The sequence below is a fragment of the Macrobrachium rosenbergii genome, chromosome 49 (assembly GCF_040412425.1).
Source record: "Macrobrachium rosenbergii isolate ZJJX-2024 chromosome 49, ASM4041242v1, whole genome shotgun sequence".
Classification (NCBI taxonomy): domain Eukaryota; kingdom Metazoa; phylum Arthropoda; class Malacostraca; order Decapoda; family Palaemonidae; genus Macrobrachium; species Macrobrachium rosenbergii.
The window spans coordinates 26,740,682-26,762,857 of NC_089789.1; the positions used below are offsets into that span (position 1 = coordinate 26,740,682).

The 22,176-nt window shown below is 37.8% G+C and overlaps 1 protein-coding gene across 3 annotated transcripts; it reads left to right on the forward strand.

Annotated features, from left to right (window-relative positions):
* The first annotated feature begins 327 nt into the window (after positions 1-327).
* On the forward strand, positions 328-21,966 carry ORMDL (Orosomucoid 1-like). Of its 3 annotated transcripts, none has more exons than XM_067093030.1 (4): positions 328-447; positions 8,375-8,565; positions 19,575-19,726; positions 19,875-21,966. In XM_067093030.1, the coding sequence occupies exons 2-4, from the start codon at positions 8,395-8,397 to the stop codon at positions 20,008-20,010; spliced, it is 459 nt and encodes a 152-aa protein (XP_066949131.1). In that variant the 5' UTR covers positions 328-447; positions 8,375-8,394; the 3' UTR covers positions 20,011-21,966. The 3 variants fall into 3 exon arrangements, with proteins under 3 accessions (XP_066949131.1, XP_066949128.1, XP_066949130.1); XM_067093027.1 differs by lacking the exon at positions 328-447 and adding an exon at positions 554-700; XM_067093029.1 differs by lacking the exon at positions 328-447 and adding an exon at positions 733-938.
* The last annotated feature ends 210 nt before the right edge of the window (positions 21,967-22,176 follow it).

A 22,176-nucleotide genomic window follows, 5' to 3' on the forward strand; every position in this document is an offset into this window, starting at 1 on the left:
AGGCTGCTCGGGTTTTCAGATCGTCTACAACTGACATATTTCCATTTCATGTGCTTTTGATGTTCAACATGACATGCCTAACTTCTGCAACTCAGGGTCACTATAAATGTAATATTAAAATACATTTTCACACAAATATAGAATGAAAAACAAGGTAAAAAAATGTCGTTTTGACAAGTCATATTTATTCGGCTCTTACAACTATATTATCGTTAAGAAGACCAAAATTTATTACAATGACACATAAAACATTACCGTGGTTCAAATACAATGTCCAACGATATTCTCAAATAATTGTTGACTGGCGTATTCTATTTACAGAAATATGTTGCTTGACATTGCGAACAGATTGTTATGAGTGCATTCATTTTGGCAGTAATTCATACGTTCATTTCGTCTCGAGGAAAAAATGTTCTCAAGTTTCTAGTGGCCTTTTGATTACTAATGGTACGTGTTACTATTTTGTTCAGTTATTATTATGAATTTAAATATTCACATGCACAAAATTATCTTATAAAGTTTTGCAACAGTAAGTTAGCAGGCACATTGAGCTATTTTGATTTGGGGTTCTGAAAAAGAAGTTCAATGTGAACGCATCTGTTGTAGCGACAACAATCGGGGCTAGGAGGAAGGTCGTGTATTTACACTTTAATTTTTGAGGAAGTAAATTCGGAATATCAAAGCGGAACTCGGCGATAATGTGAGATATTGTTTTTATTTTACTAAAATGATAGTGGTAGCTTGTGTGTTGTAGTACGACTCTTAAGGAGGGCGAGTAACACTTGTGTGCTCTGCCCTATTATACGAGGCCTACGTGGAATTTTTTTAGTTAGTAGCCTAAACTTCTCTAACACATCCCAGTTTCCATGATGGCCAGGCAATGGAGCCGAACTCTAATGCTAGTAATTAAACGGTCTCATTAAGCCTGGCCTTTTGAGGTAAGTCGAGGTTAATCTTCCATGGCCTCCAGGCTTGTCGACCATAGGCTATGGCCAAATGCAAAATGGAGAAGTAGCCCTCAAGGTTACAAGCGAGGCTCAGTTATTTGGCTTGTATCCTCGGTTAGAGTTTAGATATGAAAAAGTGACGTTTTTCACATGAAAACATTAGGGTAGAACTAAACAAGAGTTCCGCATCGGGTATTACTTTGGAAATTGATTTTTCCCAAAGTATTTTGGTTGCCTATGTGTATTAAGAATTTACCGTTATTTTTTGTCAATAGACTGTAATTAACTTGTAATTGACCTCAGAAGTTGTACGATGGCCATCCTGGAATGCTGTCGTACATTCGCATTGTTTTAGGGGAGCTTTTGGTAAAAGGTCGAGTTTCCCTCACCAGGGCTTTGCCTCCCTGACTAAGTAACACATCCTGCTAGGTTAGGTTAGGTTAGGGTACGTTATGTTAGTATAGTTCCTTTTGTAATAGGTATCCTTAGCGAATCCCATCTTAAACATATGGTTCCCTAATGACTTGTATATGTGCGGAACCATTCCAGGTAGAACTAAGTTATAGGTACACAGCGGGTATTTAGCGAGAAATGGCAGTTTCTTACAGTATTTTGGATGCTTATTAACAATTTAACATTAATTTTTGGCGGTCGGCTGTAATTAACCTACAATTTACCTTTGAACGCTACCCTACGGTAAGGGGGAACCCGATGGGAATCCGGGGTTTCCATATGCGGTCTTCACGAGACAGAGCACCGGTACGTCTGTTTCGAACGGTTCATATCCCGTCTGGCAAGTGCAATAATTTGTTAACGTATGGGTAAACACCCCCCACCCCGGGCCAATACTAAACACGGCGAAGGGACATTCCATTTGGCCGACAACAAACAAATGCACCGCCAGTGTCATAAGCCCTAAGAGTGTTGAAAAAAACCAGTTTCCAAGGTACTGCACTTGCTGGACGGGATATGAACCGTTCGAAACAGACGTAGCCGTGCTCTGTCTTGTGAAGATCGCGTAAGGAAACCCCTTGTTGGACAGACTTCAGGGGACAATTACAGGTTAATTACAACCGACTGCCAAAAAATAACGTTGAATTGTAAATAAGCAACCAAAGTACTATAAGAAACTGCCATTTCTCGCTAAATACCCGCTGTGTATCTATTACTTAGTAATACCCCATTCCATAACAACAAAATGACGGTCCGGTCTTTCTCCCGTTTCCAAAACCCCTTGTTCCTAAAAGGCCCCAACCATGTTGGATAGATATGTGGTTAACAATAATTGACCAACAATAAGCAACACCCCCTCCTTCATCAGCACACTAAAAGTGTAGGAAAAATCAATTTCCAAGGTAATAGTCTGTGTGGAGTTCTTGCTTAGAAATACCACAATTATGATAGTTCAGTGAGCAAGAAGCCTAGATGATTGTAGCATTTTTTCTTCATTGAGAATGAAGGGGCAAGTTATAGGCTAAGTAACCTAAGAGATACTTAGCCTACCTGTAAGAGTTTCTGTAGGAACATTGAATAAATTTTCTTGTTTCTCCATTGTTTTTAGATCAGCTTGCCTTTGGCCAGCTTTGTGAGGTCCATGAGGACCGACTTTCGTAGGTGCTAGCCCAACAACACTTCAGGTAGTTTAGATCTAAGCTCATGTTTTATGAAGCCTAATATTTTCTTACTCTCCAGTTGACCAAATGCATATTTTCAGACCACTTCTACTCATCCTTTTTTCCTGCATCTCAGATTTTTATATGTTTGTACTGTGATTGATTTCTTATTACATGACATTTGCTGGTATAGCCTTAACATTCTAAGTATAGCCCCCACTTTGTATTAGACAACAAACTATTCCCAGGGCACGTTGGAAATGGTATTTGAATTGAGTGTCAAGCAGCTAAGTGGCTGACCACTGCCCACTTTTTTCAGCTGAGGTCGAGTCAAGATATCTTTTTCTGTGTGGCTGTAGTTCTGAGGACTTTCATGGGTATAATGTGTATAAACAAGTATCTCTGTAATTACCTATAAACCACTCATGTAGCTCCCTTGACCTCTGGTCTGTAGTGTTTATAGTGTCATCTTGCTGTGATAAAAAAAAAAGGTCTTATTGCTAATCTTTGAGCAAAAGTTTACTCTAGAGTTTTCCTTTGTGAAAGTGGAGCTGTGTAGTAGGCTGTTTTTTCTGCCAGCCTTTGGGACATGAAAACTGTATGATTTGCAAGTTTGACGTAACTCGTTGGTTGGCTTGTGTTGTCAAGGCCTGAGGATTTGTGGCTGTGTTTTCTGTTTTTAGGATTGTGTGAATCATATAGTGAATTTACTGGAGCTCTTGTGATGTTTCCACCATTTTTTTCCCACATTATACTACCAGATCAACTACCTTCCCTCAAAACAGCATAAACTGGAGTAGGTTCTTTTTGGTGTCACCATGGACACTTTTACACATGAAAACGTGAATATCAGTGGTGTGGGCATGACAGAGGCTGGCAAGAGAACCGGAATGATACAGGAAGCAGCATGAAAGAGACTGAGTGTCTGCAGTTCCCTATCATGTTAGTGCTTCAAGAAATACAATTAGCACTATTTCATTTTCTTTTTACTGTATTTCTTGCTTAGTATGTAATTTCAGATAGACTTAAGTTGAATTGAAGGGGTCACAAGTCAAGGAGAGCCCATACTTAATATTGTAGTGTAATACTGTAATAAAATAAATTGAAGTTAATTGCATCTGAATCTGTAAAGATCATTTCTTTTTTTTCTCATAGCAGTCAAAATTAAGTAAGAGTTTTATATAAATAGAATAAATTTGTTCACATGAGAATGCAACCCATTATCTCCTGATGTAAGATTATTCCCAGTGCCAGCTAGAATCAGTTGTTAAAGGTTGGTAACAAGGTGTTTAATTGGCAGTACTTGTGTGAGTGGGGAGTGCTGCCCATTTACCTACTGTAATCCAGCTCTTTTTTTTTTTTTTTTTTTTTTTGTTTTTGGCTCTTTTATGTGTGAAGATAGTTGCTGCACTCTGCTCTGACTTTGTGAGTAAGAGTATTTGGGATGAATTTTACCTGCTAATAAAGATAGCCATATCTTGGCACCAGCAGATACGATTGGCATTTAAATAAAAAGAAGATTGCTTGGGTGACGTGGATGACTGTCTAGTTCATCTGTTCTCCAGGTGTGTTTCAAATATTTTGGTTCTCTTCAGACTTATTCTTTATGTCATTCAGGATGGTAATCATTGCATTATCTAGTTTTGCTGTTGGCTGGTTTTTCACAATATAATGACTTTTTCATTTTGTTTGCTCTGGATGTTGTTGATAAACTGTAAGAACATTAACATCAGGTTTTGCAGGAATGTTTTCTGCCGTAAAAGACTGTTGTCTATAAATTAGATACTGTTTTCTATAGTATTAGATAGGCACACAGTTTGTGATAGTTATAGGGATCAGCATTGTGATGTTCCTTAGGTGTGAAAAATGTAAGGAGTTATCGATGAATTTGTAAATGAATGGCTCATACTATATATGAACAGAGGAGAAATTAAAATAATTGAGGAAGCAATTAATTAGAACTTGGTTAAACCTTTTACTTCCCTTCCTGCTTGATCACTGTTTCCTTAGTCTTCTAATTTCCCATACTCTTTCATCAGCTCCTTTTTTACCTAGACCTGAGGCTACAGTCTCAGCTCTGCTCTCTTTGGTTCAGAAAAAGCATGCAGGTATTCAAAAGTTAGAACAGGATGTTCTTCCCATTCTAGAATTTGTTAAGGGTCTGACTGGATTATGGTTTTGAGTAATCAATCTGGATTCCCCCATAGTACATTCCCCCTTTGAGAAGAAAGGTTTTGGTGGCCTTGCCTGTCTGTAGCCTTGCCAGAAGACTAGGACTGTTCTTTGGGAGAGATTGTTCTGTTCCCTCTGAGCTCTGCCACTCATATGTCTTGATTGGCTAGACGTTTGGCTCGCTTGCCAAAAGATTGTTTTGGAAAGTGTAAATCGTCACACGAATTATTGACATTGCATTTGTCAAACTCTAATTGTAGTGGGGTTAGCTTAACCTTAGCTCCTAACAGTAATGATACTGTTAAGAATTTTCTGTTATTTGTTCCAGTTCTAATGATAGTATTGCTCAATCTTATGTTGAACATCTTTATTTCTTCAGTGTCTGATCCCAATCTCATTTTATTCCTTTTACTCTTTTTCTCATTGCAACCTATTTCTTTCACCTGTATTGTCTTTAACTTGTGTTGGTGGCTTTTCTTCTTGAGCCACCTTTAATGCTTTTTTCAGCTTTTGCTTCATTAGCAGGCACCTCAATTAAATCTAAGCTATAAGCCTTATTGGCTCATGATTTGTCTTCTGTTGATGACATTCGACCTCGTGGCAGCTATGAATGGAGCTGTCGTGTTAGGTATTGCTAGTCCACCACATTTTCCCTTCCTCCCAGCTGCTCTCCCAACTTTGTGCAACTAGTGGTGTTACGTCAGCACATACTTCTCCCCCTTGGGATACCGCAGGTGTGGCACCACAAGAGGGTGCACTTCATACTTTTAGTGCTGTGTTATTTTACTGCTTTCTCTGCCATCTTGTGGCACTTCAGGCATGTGCTTCTCCTCATCAGGTGCTTCTGCGGAGACAGCACACACTTTTGTCAATACAGTACTATGCTTTAGAAGAGAGAGAGAGAGCAATCGTGTTCTTATCTTACCTTGAAGGTTCACTAACTTCACTTTTTCAGAGGCTGGCAATTTTTAACTCACTGCTTGAATTTCTCCTTACTTTGTCCCTTTTTAAGGCAGTGAGGTAGAATGTTTCTTCTCATTAGAACCATGATGTCTTACACAGCCTGGAAGTTGGTCATGAAGAGGTCTACTCCTGCTCCTTGTCCATCTCTTAAGACTTCGATGATGAATGTCTTTTGTAATTCTTCATCAAGATTCAGTAAGGCCAAGGCTCCTCTTATCTTTATTAATACTGACTCTTGCAGCTCTCAGTTTCCAATAGTTGGTGGTCTGCAGGCTTTTTGGAGTGTCTGCCAAGTCTTGGAGGCAGAATGTAGGGTAATGGAAGTTATCATGGGGAGGGTTAAATCACTTATTTTCAGTTTCCCTCCTCCTCTGCTGGTATTGCCAATAGTTTACTCTTCTTGGTGTTGCCAATAGTTTACTCTTCTTGCTTTTGTCACTGGGCGAAGTTTCTCATGGTCACGCAGAAAATTTCCAAGTCTGGTTAAGCCTTCCTTTTAACAAGGTTAACTCTTATAGGGAATTGTAGTCACTTCAGTTCTACAGTTTTGAGTGTGTGTGGCAAAGTCTGCATACAATCTTTTCAGCTGACAAAGTCATCACTACTTTTGGTGCAGTGTTGTTCAACCTGGACAGGATCAGGATTAGGCCCTTTTTCTCCTGTATGTGTGTGGTGCGGCTGTCCCTTCCAGACTTTACTTTGGCTTACAGTACAGAAGAGGTTTCGAGAGATGCTAGAATGATGGGCAGAACATTTGAAGCTTCAGTTAAGTCTCTTGTGGGAAGTAAAGAACCTGACCTCAAGTTCTTTCTAGATCTTCCAGTGAGAGTCTGGGTTGGCTTTAGGATAGATCAATAAATGTTGGCAGTTTGATCAGGATTGGAGAAGTTTCTTCTCACCAATATTCTTTAACTCTCAGAAGTCTGAAAGAGCTTATAGCAGTGCAAACATGTGTAAAGCAAAAAGATATATATTATTACTGGTACATCAAGCAATATCTATAGACCAACCAGGTAATGATATGACTAACATTTATTCCTTAGTGCTCTTTCTAGCAGGGGCTGTTCTTATTTGGAAGAAGCAGAGAAAAATTGGTTGATGCCTTAGTTTTTTCCAGGAAGGGAAAATGTGTTAGCAGATCAGCTAAGCAGAAAGAATGGTTTTTTAAGTTATGAAGTATGTCAGTTTTGATAGAACTTTAATGAACTCTGATCATAGTATGGTAGAAACTTTAATGAACTCTGATTATAGTCAGTTATCCCTGTAGGGGAGTTGTGCCATCAGTGCACCTGATGCGTTGCACTGTAGGCATTACAATACTTGAGGTTCTTTCAAGCATCCCTTCGTCCCTAGATACAACCCCTTTCATTCCTTTTACTATACCACTGTTCATATTCTCATTCTTCAATCCTACTTTTCCACCCTCTCCCAACAAATGTTTCATAGTGCAACTGCGAGGATTTCCTCCTGTTTCACCTTTAAAACCTCCTTTACTCTCCATTTTCCTTTCAGCGCTGAATGACCTCATAGGTCCCAGCGCTTGGTCCAGCCCTAGGAGAGCTGTTAATCAGCTCAGTGGTCTGGTTAAACTAAGATATACTTTTGGCCTAAATCGTATAGTATTCCTATCCTATCCAATAGTTGATTATAGCCCTCTTGACAGCATCTCAGGACAGGTTACCAGTCTACTGTTTACCAATCCAAGATCTTCAGATGGGTGCAGTAGATGCTTTTTCTGCAGGATTAGTTAGTTATGGGCTATTACATCTTTCTCCGTTTGCAATTGTAAGCCAAGTGCGTAATGAGTTACATCCTGGCACTCCAGGATGTATTTAGTAGTCCAGAGGGATTGTAAAGGGATTGATTTTGGGATCTACTCCCTCTAGCGATATATCTCCCTTGAACTCATCCTTTAGGGAAATACTGTATCTGAAACATTGCATGCCATGAAGTTTTCAAAACTTCCACATGTTGATAAGTGTCCTCTACGTGGACACTTATCAACAGTCTCTTGCTAGCATGAGGTTTTTACAGTGTCTCAAGAATCTTTCCTAAAGTTTAGTAGAGTGACAACTACTAGATTACTGTACTTCAAAGGTAGTGTTTGGTTTATTGCTCCTGGAGTTGACTTTGCAGTATTTCCTTCTTCTGTACTTCCATAGACAATTAAATTCTCTTGTTTCCTAGCTATTCAAGAAGCTGTTGGGCCCAGCTATTTTAGAGCATGATATGGACCTTAAGATCTTTAGCCTTTCCTCTCTGGTCCAGATCTTCATCTAGCTCTCACTTCATGATCTTCCAGTCCTCCAACTTATCTTTGTTCTTCTTCTACCCTATTTTCTATTACAGTAACTTGACTTTCCCTTTTTGTTTACATTACTGAACTTTTAATTTTACAAACTGGTGAAAATAGCAAGTTTTTGTAACATTTCTTTTTAACGCTCCTTAATGTAAAGTTTTCAACTGGGTTCAAAATTGTCACATTTACTCTAAGTTTCTCTATGTGGATCTTACTGTTTGAGGTGTTGCAATTTAGGTGGCAATCTGTGTATGCAGTTTGTTGTTGTTGTTATTATTCATTATTATTATTGTTATTATTATAATTATTATTATTATTATTATTATTATTATTATTATTATTATTATTATTATTATTATTATTTTAGCTTTTTTTTTCAGAAAGTTCCCAGTGATTGAAGATGCTGTCTGGAGGGCATGGAGAAGAAAATCCCAATTCATCTTGGCACAGCAGTCGGGGTGCATGGTTGTCATACCTTGCAGGAGTCCTAGCACTTCATGTCTTCCTTCTCTCTATTCCCTTTATATCTGTACCAACAGCATGGACTCTAACAAATGTAATTCATAACTTGGTAAGTTGCCGTGTTTATTGTTTTAGAAGTTTTGCTTGTTGTTATGGTTTGAAGTTTGAAGTTCTAGCTTTCATTACTCATGTCTGGTGGTGAAATGGTTTATTCTGTTACAAAAACAGTCATCAGCATAGTTTAGTAAAGCGGCTTCCACTGTAAGGAAAGACTCCATTTCTCACTGTCACTGATTATAATTTTATTATTTCAGTAACTTTTACCAAACATTCATTTAGCTATAACTTTGCTGATACTGTACAGTACTGGCAAAGAAAGAATTTTATAGCTATACTGGGTTGGGTTGGTACGCTGTCTGTTTTCTACCTTCTCCCTTTCAGGTAACAGAGTTTCCAGCTTTCCAGTCATTCTTTGCTGGCATATTGAGAGATTTACTTCTCAGAGTATTGGCTATTTGAAGGAATTTCACACTAGTTAGTTATGGTCTGTTCTTGAATGTTATTCTTAGGATGGCACCATCTGAGAGTTCATCAGGATTTGGGAAGCAAAGAATTACTTGAATAGATTGCCTAAATTAAAGTATGCTGACCTTCTCACTAAGAAGATTGTATATGCCAGACTTGCAATTTGGTGGTAAGGAGTGTGAAGGTTAGGATATGGAGAAAATGAATGGTTAAAGATCAGTTCAAGATAAGGAGAATAATGCAGATTTAGAGAAAGTAAGAAAATAGATAATAGGTGGTTGGAGACGAGCACTGGATGTCTTGAAGACGTACTACTTATTATCCGTGAGTTGTACAGGCCTAAAGGAAGGTTATGTGAACCCATTCATGAGTTGTCCACCTTTTTCTTTAGTCTCAGTAGCCATTCAGGCTTACCTGCACAACTCAGAAAAAATCAGAGCCTTGCAAGAAGTTCAGGCACTACAAGATAAAAGAACTTTAGAACCTGTATCAGAATTGTCTCTGGGTTTTTACAGAAGTCTTTATAGTGACGCAGACAACAAGTGGTTGAATCTGAACAAGTTCATGAAGCTCACAAGATTCTCCATGGAGTCATCCAGGATGGTTCTCAAGGTCATTCAGGACAAGTGGATGGTTACAGTAGAACTCAAAGGATGCCTATGTCTACATTTTTATCAATGTGGAATCTGAGAAGTATCTCAAATTTGTTTTCAGTGGAGTAGGATATCAGTTTTGGATTGAGTATTGATCATCAAGTATTCACGAAAGTTTTTGTCCCAGTTTTAAGGTGGAAGCATCAAGAAAAAGTGGGAATTCTCTTGTATTTAGGTGACAGGCTCATTCTAGTAAATTCTATGGAAGGTATTCTGAGGGCAAGAATTAGTTGAAGTCAACAGAAAGGCTAGGCTTAGTAGTCAGTCTTCCAAAGTCCAAATTGATTCCAGCTTGGTTGATTTGTTATGTAGGGATGGAAGACTCCATTCTTCCTCAGGCCTCTCCATTTCAGAAATTTGTCAACAATCTTTTCTCAGTTTGGACAGAATTTCAGTCCTTAAGGACTCTTCCTGCCTGGCAATAAATGAGTCTGTTGTGACACGTCTGTGATAGAAAAATTCGTTCCCTTAGTGAGACAGGGGACAAGATCTTTGCAGTTTCACTGAGACTTAGCTTAGTGGATGCGATTCAGGAAGTGAAGGAAGCTCTTTTCTGGTGGACCAACAGAAAGCTCTTTCTGTCAGGAATGCCTCTGGGGAACCAGAACCCAAACCTATGATTATACTCAGATGTTACTGTGCAAGGTTGGGGATCTGTGATTTGAGATCTAGAGTTGGCAGGACAGTTGTCAGATGAAAAGTCCCTCCATCATATGAATAAATTAGAACTGCTTGAAGTCTGGAAAACTCTAATGGAGTCAGAGGAGTTGTTAAACAAGGCAGTACTGTATTACTGTTTTCCAGTAATTCAACTACCCTGGCTTACATCAAGGAACAAGGAGGTATGAAGTCTGTTGTCTTTCCGATTTACTCCAAGACCTTGTTCTGTGGACAGAAGTGAGTAATCAAGTTAGTTCCTGTGTTCATTCCTGAAAATATGAACATACCAGCAAATTTTATGAGTTAGAAATGCCAAATTTCTTCCACAGAATGAACATTGAAATTGGAAGTGTGCAAATGACTTTGGAGATTATAGGGAACCCCAGTGGTGGATCACTTTGCCACTGCCAAAAACTGTCGTCATCTAATATATTGTTCCCTTATCTTGGACCAGCAGGCATGGGCAATAGACTCAGTGCTAATCAGTTTGAAAGACAGGAAAGTATATGCCTTTTCCAGTTTTCCATGTTGAGGCAAGAATAAACTAATTAAGATCAACTCAGAGTGTCAGGATAGTCCTAATAGCTCCCTGGTGGCTACGAAGGGAGTGGTTTCCTGATCTGCTAGCACATGTTGGAATTTCTCAGGTACCTGCCCAATGGAAAAGATTTACTCAAACAGCCTCATTCTTGGAAATTTCATCAAAATCTTCACATGCTTATACTGGCTGCATGGTGACTCAACAATCTGGTCAGAGCACAAGGCTTCTCAAGAGAGGCTACTAAAACAGTTCTCGAGTTAAGGAGATTGTCAGCTGTCCAGCTGTATCATCAGTGGTCAGTGAATCGGTCCTGTTGTCAGTCTGAAGGGATTTCCTTCACCTAAACCTACCTCTGTAAATAACATTATCAAGTTTTTTTTAGATCTATTGATATGTTGAGAAATTATCCATCATTACCATTAAAGGGTATAGCCTAAATCAGTGTTTGCCTCCATTCTCAAACATGTAAACATGGCCTTGTATAATGATATGGCTCTACATATGGTGATCAGATTCTTTGAAATTGAGGCTCCTAAATATAGTAACAAACCTCTAGCTTGGAATCAGAGATGTCTTTATTCTATAGCATTAGGAAACCAAGACTTTGTATGTCTAAAATGCCGTTGTGGTTTTCTTTTCTGTTAGGAACATTGTTAAGTTCATTGAGAGATGTGGAGCATTGGTTCATTTTAGCAATCTTTGGGAGTAAATTAAACAGTCACTACATAACCTAAAGATTTATTTAGTGTGAGTTTTATTTACATAATTTATGGTCAGCACAGGTTAACTCAGAATTCTTGCAGCCAATACTTTAATAAACAGACTTGCTTGCCTAACCCATAACCTACTGAAGAACACAATCAGTCATTTCCCTATCATTTAATTTATGATGATGATCATACATACTCTAACAATAAGTACTATTTCCAGTCAAGCCTAACAGAACACTAAATTTCAATATCTTCATATTTTTTGTATGTACACATACTAATCTGCTTCCATTTTGGATATACAGTGCATTTAGGTTACAAGAATTTTGAACTGAGTTGATACCAATTTCTTTACATGGCAGTTATCAGTTTTTAATACTTTACATTGAATTTAATTTTTATCAATCAATCACCAGAACTTTGTGCACTCCACAAAGCAGATTTGTCCATTACCCGGAAAACTTGATTAAAAATACTGCAGACACCAGACTGGACACAAAGTTTACCAACAAACAGTTTATGCACTTCGCTGTAGTCTCTTATAAACAAAGCCAACAGTCTTGTAATTCTGCAGGCTAGGGCTTTATCGGAACACCAACAACTTTCTGTTAATCTTTTATTGGGTCCATAAAAATCTTGTTCACTTTCTAAAGTCTTTGCTAATGCATTTTCAAGACAATGCAGTCAAGCATTACTTTGGGGTGATACCTTTCTTCACGTCAGACCTGCAATGAGAAAGGACCCAATTGGTCCTAACAAAAGTGAGAACAAAGGCTGTCATAAAAAAAAAAATTATATACTTTAATAATTGAAAATATTTATAGTGAATTTGTTGTCATACATAAACATGGGCCAATATGTGGCCACCATAGTGCATTGTTCTTATGTAATTGGAGAATTCATTAAAGAAGCCCATGCCATTTTAGGCGATGAGCATCTGCTTGTAATTAAGGTAAAAGCTCATGGTGTAAGAGATGCAGCTACGTCTTTTAACTTCTACCAAGAATTACCTTTTAACTGATGTACTGCATGCTGCTTAGTGGAGGTGTAATTCAGTATTTGCCTCACATTATGTGAAAGGTGTAGAAATAGTTTATGAATATTGTTGTGGTTTAGGACTGTGGTAGCTTGAACCCAAAGGAAGTAACTCTGTATCCTTTCCTAAAATCCTGTGTATTGCATCTCATTCTGTAGCTCTTGAAGGTTTGATGTGAGGTAAGAATTTTATACTAAAGTAAACCCCGCAAATGGCTAAAATCTGCGAATACTTAAAACCCCTCTAAAAACACTTAGAACTGCCTATTTTGAGAGTTTAAACACAAGAAAAAGAACTGCCTATTTTGAGAGTTTAAACACAAGAAAAAGAACTGCCTATTTTGAGAGTTTAAACACAAGAAAAACCCTCTAAAATGCTTATACCTGAGTATTTTAATAGTTTTATCACAAAAAGTGCATGTAGTCATGAAAATGATATGAAAATACATAACTAGTGAATATTTATCAGTGAAAAATACCGCGAATGGGTGAATTTTCTGCGAATAATGGGTAGATAAGTTCCACAGAGAAATCTGCGAATCGTGAGAACGCGAATGGGTGAATTTTCTGCGAATAATGGGTAGATAAGTTCCACAGAGAAATCTGCGAATCGTGAGAACGCGAATACGTGGGGTTTACTGTAATGGTGTTCCATTAGTTTTTTCAGTGGGTTAGGTTGTTAAGTTATAATTTTAAGGGTTTACTACCCATCCATCCACATCACTGTGGTATTTAGCTAGGTGCATGTTTGGTGGTTTACTAGCCTTCCTTCCACATCAGTGTGGTATTTAGCTAGGTGAATGTTTGGTAAGTTTTATTGAAATAATATGAATTTTTATAACAGTTATTTATTTCAATACTTACCAAACATTCATGAAACCCCCCAACCTCCCCAAAATCTAGTTGACAAAGAAAAGAGTGACTGGAAAGCCAAAAGCTCTTAATTTACCTGCAGGTGAGACGGTAGAACATGGACAGCCCACAACCCAACCAGGTATAACCATAAAATTCCTTTTTTTTTTTTTTTTTTAATTTGGGAAAGTTATAGCTAGATGAATTTGGTAAATATCTGAATAAGCAATTTAATTATAAAAATTCAAGTTTCTGCTTGGCTTCATAGAAGGAAACTTATTTTTGTTACTCTTTGGCAACATTTCTCCATGTGTCCGCACTTTTTTCTTTTCCTTTTCTTTCATTCATCATGTCCAAATGAGCGTTACATAGTATTTTTTTCTTTTGAATATACGTACACTTTTGCTAAAGCCAAGATTTTGTGCCTAAGCATGTTAGTTTTCTTTACTGACAGTTTGGATATAGCCTAAAACTTCAGAATTCAAAGAAAACTTTTTGTAATTCATATTCCTATTTTGAAAGTTTTATTATGGCTGCTTAGCTTATCAGGTCTGTTATTATGTGTCGTAGATTAGTTACAATGACCACTCTGAGTAGCATGTCAAGTGCACTGGCATTGGCAGTACGTACGTTTTTTAACTAAGCAATGTTAGAAAATCAGTTCATATTGCATAGATTACGAATTATACCAATGCATAAAAGAGGTCATATTTATACCCATAGGGAAAATGATGTTAGCTGTGAACTTGCAAATTTATCAACATGGATTACATTGAAAATTAAAGAAGCTTAGCACTACTTGGCAACTGTTACGTTTAATCTGAGATTTTGGATGTTACAAAAAGAATCGTGTTGCTTCACATTTGAGCATGCCTGGACATGCAAAGCTGAAGTACCTGGTAGGCCAACATTAACCCAGACACTGTAGACTATTACATGTAATATCATACCTGCCTCATGTACTTGATCACATAATGGTAGTTTTACATGGAAATGTCTTTAGTTTATTAAATTTGAAATTGGGATGATAATGGTGAGAAACATTGCCAGCGATCATTGTTGCTGCAAGTCTCAGAGTTATTGTTGTGCACTAAAATTCCCAGTCATGCTCACAAGCTCTTACTATTTTTTGTGTATTAAGTGTTTGTCACATTAAGGGCATCTCAGTGCAAGTATTACGATAACAGTTACATGCATAATTTGAAGACAGTGGTGCCAGCATTAGTGATATTAAGTTTTTAGGCTTTGATAATGATATTGATAAATTTTCAGTATTTGAAGAGGGTATAATTTTATGTTAAAGAACACTTATTTTTCCAAACTTCTTCCCATGCTTTTGTGTATGATAACCATACTGGTAGTTTGTTTTCGTATAATGTACTTTCTTCTGTACCAGTAGTGCTTTTGTTTATTCTTGCCATGTTTTATTATTGCCTTCATTTATGGATATTTTCATTGTGAATTACTTTTCTGCTTCTTGGACTTCTTACCTCTCCAGTATTTTAATCGCTACTGGTAGCTTTTTATAACATGTTGACTGCTGTGCCTAAGCTGCTTTTGTTTGTTTCTTGTAAATTAGAGTAGAATTATTATCAAAAGATTTTTCCTGCTGTCATAGTTGCATTATGTATCTTGAGTTTTTCCTACCTTACTTTAGCTTTACATTTCAATAACATTAAAATGCTTACATGTAAACACAAAAAATTGATTTTATTAATATTCCTGCTGCAATGGGTTAGGTGGGTGGTATTTACCATAAAATTTGGTAATTTTGTGATTGTGTATAATTTGTGATTTATACATTGAAGCATAACTAGCTCAGGAACCAGCCTGTGGATTTGAGGTGTGGAATGCTGTGATGTGGAACTCCTAGTATGAAATTTGGCCTAACTGTTAACATTGGTAGGGAAGGATGAATTGTAGCATTATTATCATGTTAACATTTATACATTGACACATAACTAACTCAGGAATCAGCCTGTGGATTTGAGGTGTGGAATGCTGTGATGTAGAACTCCTAGCATGAGATCTGGCATGACTGCCAACATTGATAGGGAAGGATGAATTTTATCATCATTATCAAGTTTACCTTTGGAGGCCCTTCCATCAGCCCTCATTCAGTTAATGAGAAAATGAGGTGGGGTCGTGCAGGAGATTATCCTTATTCCTTCTGCTCTTGGTGAGATGGGTGACAGCTGGTGTTTGTCCCCAGCATGGGCAGTGATCATATGTGTGCCTTCCACATCTGCACCTGCTGCTCCCAGAGAGCTACATTTGCCTTTGCAGAGTATGTGGCTTTGGCCAACTAGTCAGTTCTGGATGCTGTTCCCCCTGTAACTTCCGGGTTTGGGGATTCAGTCCCCCTTATCCTATTGTCACTGTGAGTGAAGTGTTTGAAACATTCACTGTGTTACTGAACTCCAGAATTGCTGTGTAACTGGCCTTGACATTGTTTTTCACTGTTATGTAAGTTGGGATGACTTAATAGGTGGAGTTTGAGCAAGGAGGAGAAGCCTAAGCATGTTCCCTCACCACCACCTCCTCCTCCTCCTCCTCCTCCTCCTCCTCCTCCTCCTCCTCCTCCTCCTCCTCCTCCTCCTCCTCCTCCTCCTCCTCCTCCTCCTCCTCCTCCTCCTCCTCCTCCTCCTCCTCCTCCTCCTCCTCCTCCTCCTCCTCTCTGGACTGGCAGAAGCAAAAAAATAAGAGCAAGAAGTTCTCCCCTTGTTAGAAGTCTTGTAGAGTCTGCCAGCGTGTTTACCCAGAGTCTAACCCTGGGCAACCTGAATGAGTCCCTGGCAGTTGACACCCTAGTTCATGCTTCACATCAAGTAAAAGCAGTCTTTGCTGTCTAAAAACACTCCAGGGTTGGCAGATTACCACCCAGCAGAGGGACAGTGCTACCTGTCAAGGGTAATCTGGCATTCTTCCTGTTTGTGGAACTTCTGAAGACATACCAGAGAAGGCAGGAAGGAACTTGAAGAAAACCAACTGTAGAAGCTGTACAGTTGGTCTTTCTTAGTGGAGAAGTCTTTGGGAGGATGGTGACTAGCCATTGACCTGTGATTATTGACTGACTTGGTCAAGCACTATTCAAGATGGAAACTCGATGGCTGTGTTGGCTTCCATCAGTGAAGGTTACAACACACTTTGTGTAGATGTGAAGAATATGTATGTCCAACTACCTGTCCATCAGGCCTCAAAGAAGTGCCTCCCCTTTGTCTGCAAGGAACAATGTACCAATTCAAGGTTCTGTGCTTTGGACTGTGCACAGCCCTTCAAGTGTTCACATGAGTGTTCAATATGGCTATAGCTGGTGCCCATTTGCACAAGATTTGCCTTCTGTTGTATCTTGACAATTGATTGTTCCTGGTTTCATTCATGTGACAGTTGGCCTGGGACAGAGATCACCTCTTGTATTTTGATACAACCTGTGTCAAAATACGAGAGATATGATACAGTACTTCTATTCTTAGATATATTGAAATAGGAGTGGGTCTTCCACCCAGAGGACCTAGTTGCTTCAGATGTGTAGACATCAGACAACCTTCACCTGTTCATCACCTTTTTGGAGTGGGCAGTGTTGATAGCATTGCAAGCATTGTGAGAACGAGGGATGGACCATCTATAGCATTGATTGGCAGTAATGCTACCATAGTGACATATATCAGCAAGTAGGGGGATAGTCTCCCTGCCTCACTGTCAGTTGGTGGGACATGCATGAGTTTGCGGATTGCCATGCTGTCAACAAAGAATATTGTGGCCAACAAGTTCAGTTCCCAGTGTTAAAAGTTAGTCAAAGTTGTTGGTATTCAGTCCTCCCACAGTAGACAGTCTTGCTATCCGCTCCTTGACGGGGATCGAACGCTGGTTCCCGAGACTGAGAGGCCAACATGTTGCCAACTGTCATGTTATTCCATTCCAGATCCACAGACTCCAGTGGAAGATGCCTTTCAGCACTGTGGGAACATTTAGGCTCTTGCCTTCCCTTTCTTCAGCCTTATCTATCAAATGGTCAGTAGTGTACTGAGAAATCTTTTTGTTCATTAATATAATTTTGCAGTGTAGCATTAACTGCAATAGTCATAAAATCTTTGTTATTTATTATGTAAATGTTAAATAACAGTGATAGTTCCATACTCTAGACATCTGTTTATGTCAGTAGAATGCTGAACAAACTATCATTTCAGTTAATTTATGCAATAATGAAATACAGACTTATTTTTTTAGCACAAAATCTATGCAAACTTTGTGAGGCTTTTGATTGATGCACTTTGTGAGAGGGACAGGATCATTTTTGGCAGAGGAAGGAGGATAGTATGCTTTAATGAAAGGCAAAGGTTGTACTTCATTTATTAGGAAAAGTATTTACAGCATAGAAGGGAAGCAGACCACAAAGCTAAACATTATAGACATTGTAATACTGACTGAAAGAATCTTCAGCAGTAACAATCATGGATTAAAATCAAACAACCAGTACGGTGTCAATAATTTAACTTGCACAAACAAGCTAAAAGAAATACTCCCATCTCTCTTCCTCTGGATTGATGTGCAGAAATCAAGACTGGAGAAAAAAAAATCAGGTTGATATCATTGATGATTACTCTGCTTAACTGGTGGCTCTCGATCTGAGTAATCCTGGACATGTCAGGATTGTTCTTTTAGAATTTTTTCCTCTGTTACAGTTTATCCTGGCTTATGGTGCTTCTTTAGAATTGGTGGTTATGCCAGAATGTATGGCCACTTGGTAATTTGACAGTAGTCCTTGTAATATCTAGTACCAATGATAACACACGGTTTATTCCATTCTTGTGATATATACAGGATCTTTGATTTGAACTGACAATTATTTTGAAGGTTATTGAAGAGTAAGCAGTATCTCTGCCTTTTCCCTGGCCAAAAGTTGGTGAGCATCACATTCATTTAAGTGCGCGTACCATTCAGGTGCAAGTAAGTGGGCACTACCGACTGAAGTGGCTGATCAAAAATAAATTGTGCTGCAGCACATCCACGTAGGTGAAGTATTTTGTGAGTATCCAAAAGACCTCTGTCAAAGCTCTCATCATCCAAATTGCCATTAATACTGTCATGGATTTCATAACTAAACAGTCTTCACAGATTCTTCAGTGTAGTCAGTAGATTGTAGATAGAGTAGGTAAAGTATGACTAAAAATCGAATGTTGAGAAATGTCTGAAAATTCAGGTCATCCATCTGATCGTAGTCTAAGTAGAACTCCGAATTGTGTGAAACATTTATGAACTAACCAGACGGTGTCCTGAGATATTGCACTGTCCACAAGCTCCTGTATGGGGTCAGTCCGAGAGATTATCACGGTAGATTAAACAATCCTTGCCGGCATATGAAAATAAATCCTCGAAGATGGTAATTCTGATAATAATTGTTCCTAATTGAGTGGTGGAAGCAATTTTTGACAAGCTTCACGCCCTGTTACTGTATTTTATATGTCACATGTGATACATACCCGCCATACAGTCTGTTGAACATTTCTTTTAGTAGCTTCTATTCCTTGGTGGAAATCTAGAAGTCTGGCTAGCACATCTTTCCATTTCATGGCCTGTATTATGTGCTGCAAAGAGAATAAGTCAATCATCAGCAGAAAGTCTGTCTCTTATCTTCCAGTTATCCTTTTGAGTTGCTTGAGCTTTTCTTTGATGGGGAGGGAACCATGAAGAAACAACATTGCAAGTTTTGTCACAGTTTGGGTCCTGAATACACCAATTTTCTCTGGTTGGCAACCCTCTCAAAGAAGCAGTCCTACAACTTTGTATATGAGGAACATCCTTATATGCTTCAGCATCTGCCACAGTTGGGTCTTTTACAGGTGAACTGGAAAGAGCATTAGGGATAGCATGATCCTTACCCTTAACACAAATTGCTGTAGAATAAAGAAAACAAAAGGCGAGGCATTTTCTTTTGGGTGCATGAGACAAGGATTCTCCATGGCTTCAAGAATGTTATCATTCAGTACTGGTATAAGAAGTTTGTTTCTGCTGTAACATATCATATTCATGTACTGTATTGGTACTTTTGAATTTCCTGTATAATTAATATGTATGAAATTTATTCAGTATTGTATTGCCAACATAATTTTAGAAATAATGTTGTTACATTCTTGTTTTACAGGCCAACTACTTGTTCCTGCATCAGATTAAAGGTACGCCATGGCAGTTATCTGATCAGGGAAAAGCTCGTCTAATGACTGCTTGGGAACAAATTGATTATGGACAACAGTACACAACAACTAGGAAATTCATCACAATAGTTCCTATTGTTTTGTGAGTATCGGATGTTGTTTTACGAGATACTATATGTAGAAATGTTTATAGTGTTTACTTATAATAAATAGTTGGAAAAAGGAATTACAATTATTAATATTTTATGCAGAGCACTAAGTGTTATGTATTAATTGTATAATTCTTTCAGGTTTATACTGACCAGCTTCTACACAAAATATGACTTCAACCATTTTGCTATCAACCTAGCAACCCTCCTTCTCGTACTTATACCGAAATTGCCACAGTTCCATATGGTGAGGTTGTTTGGAATCAACAAATATTAATAGCAGAACCTTGACATTCCATGTGTATCTTATGAGGTCCACACTAATGAACGCACAAGCTCACACACACACACACATACACACACACACACACACACACACACACGCTCACACTGCTTGGTTGATGATTTTCATTTATTATTGCTTTGTATCATTCAGCCATCTTGTCTTGGCAGCGGTAACTATAAGTAGCAAGTATACTATAGCTTTTCAAACCATGACCTTTTGGAGGTACGCTGGGTACAATATACAGTACAGTACTTTATGTTAAAGGTTTTATTGGTTTGTGTAACTTCATTCAGGTTTGTTTTAACTTTTTTTATGTGTTTTCCTTGAAGTGATTGATTTGTTGCATATAATTCATCTCAGAGCTATATTCTTTTAGGGTTTTAAAGACTAACATTTCACAGTTTTCTCCTTTGGGTAACATGACAGTTTTTATACAGTACCTCTTTACTCCTTACACTTAAGTTTGACTAAATTTGCCAGGTTGAGAAGCTTGAATTTTCAAAAAATGCTTTATGTATTGAACAAATAGATGATTTATTGTCACTATTAACTGAGGCTTACATGTATATATATATTTTTTTTATGTAAAGGCTGGTGAAACAGGCGTATTGATGCCCTTATCTATGACATGTGTGAAAAAGGGGAGTCTAAGCACAAAAAATGTGAAAAACTCATCTTGTAATGGAAGTATGTTGTAACAGCCCAACCAATAATATACAGTCATAGTTGAGAAGTCAGCATGAACAAAATGTAATTGAATGGCATTTTTGATGAAATATACCAGTCATTTCATAGTAGTGTTTAACTTTGGAAGAAAAGTTTGTGAGGTTGGTGGTCATGGATTAAATCAATCCTAGTAATTCTAGGTACAAACCCCTGTAGGGAGTCACTGCCTACTATGTTCCTTGCTTGGCTTAGTCTTGGCAGATCTAAATGTCCTTTGGAGTCCATTCCCTTTTTTCTTCATGCCTGGCTCTCCAACTTATTCAACTTTGTCTTGCTCCAGTTTTCACCCTCATTCAAGAATTACTTCTTCAGTCCAGCTGTATGTCTAAAAATGACTTGGTGGTCAGGTCAAACTACTTTTATCTTTCCCTTTCTGGGTATAATATTCATATGTATTTACTAGGTTATTGTACATAGCAATATTTTGTGTATAGCCACAGTACAACCTTGCTCATTCTGACTATTTAAGGGTAGTTATATCACAGGTATAAGAATCGTTTTTGGTTATTGCTCATGATTGAGTGTAGTAATAGAGTATTGAGCATGATAGATATGGAAAATAACTTGCAGTCCATTAATATTGTCACCGATAAACAGTATACTAGTATGGTAATTATGTATCTACCTTAATTATTTTACATTTATTGTAAATGAAAATGTAAAGAATCCTCGTGTAGCTGGCCAATTAATTAATTGATTTTATGGATAAAATATGTTAGACTGGAATTATAACTTGAAGGTTCATTACTTCCCATTTTTGCAATGGTGTGAGGATGAGCATCTACAAGCCTGATACATGTCTCAAGCAAGGTGTTTTGATGTACATATACAGTTAACAATAGAACTAACATCTAAAAGGTCTCGGAAAACTAAGGTTGGTTACTATCTAAGCATGATTGATCATAGCACTCTCAAAACACTTTATACTTGACATTCCAAGGCAAAAACTTTCGTATAACTCAAGCATGGAAATGTCAGTTCAAAGAAAAATTATCATTGGTGTACCTTTTTGTACCAAAAGGTATATCGGTGAGAAAGCTAGCATGTATGGGATCTAAAAAGAGTTGCACATCTTTAGTAATTAAACTGTCTAGACTTTTGTAATAATTTTTTTTATGAGCAGTTGTTTTTAGAAAAGCAGGTCATAATTGCTATCAGTTTATATCTTTAAAGTTTAGAGATCAGAAGCTTTGCTCCCTTTTAAATAAATGTAATTTATATTGAATGTCTTTTTATCTACTGTAAAGGCTTGTGTGTATTTGGAACTGTTTCATTATCTAGATGCATAATTTTCATAATTATTTTTGAATGAAATAGTTTCTCTCTCTCTCTCTCTCTCTCTCTCTCTCTCTCTCTCTCTCTCTCTCTCTCTCTCTCTCTCTCTCTCTCTCTCTCTCTCTGATATTTTCCAGCTGTATAATCAGCATTTAT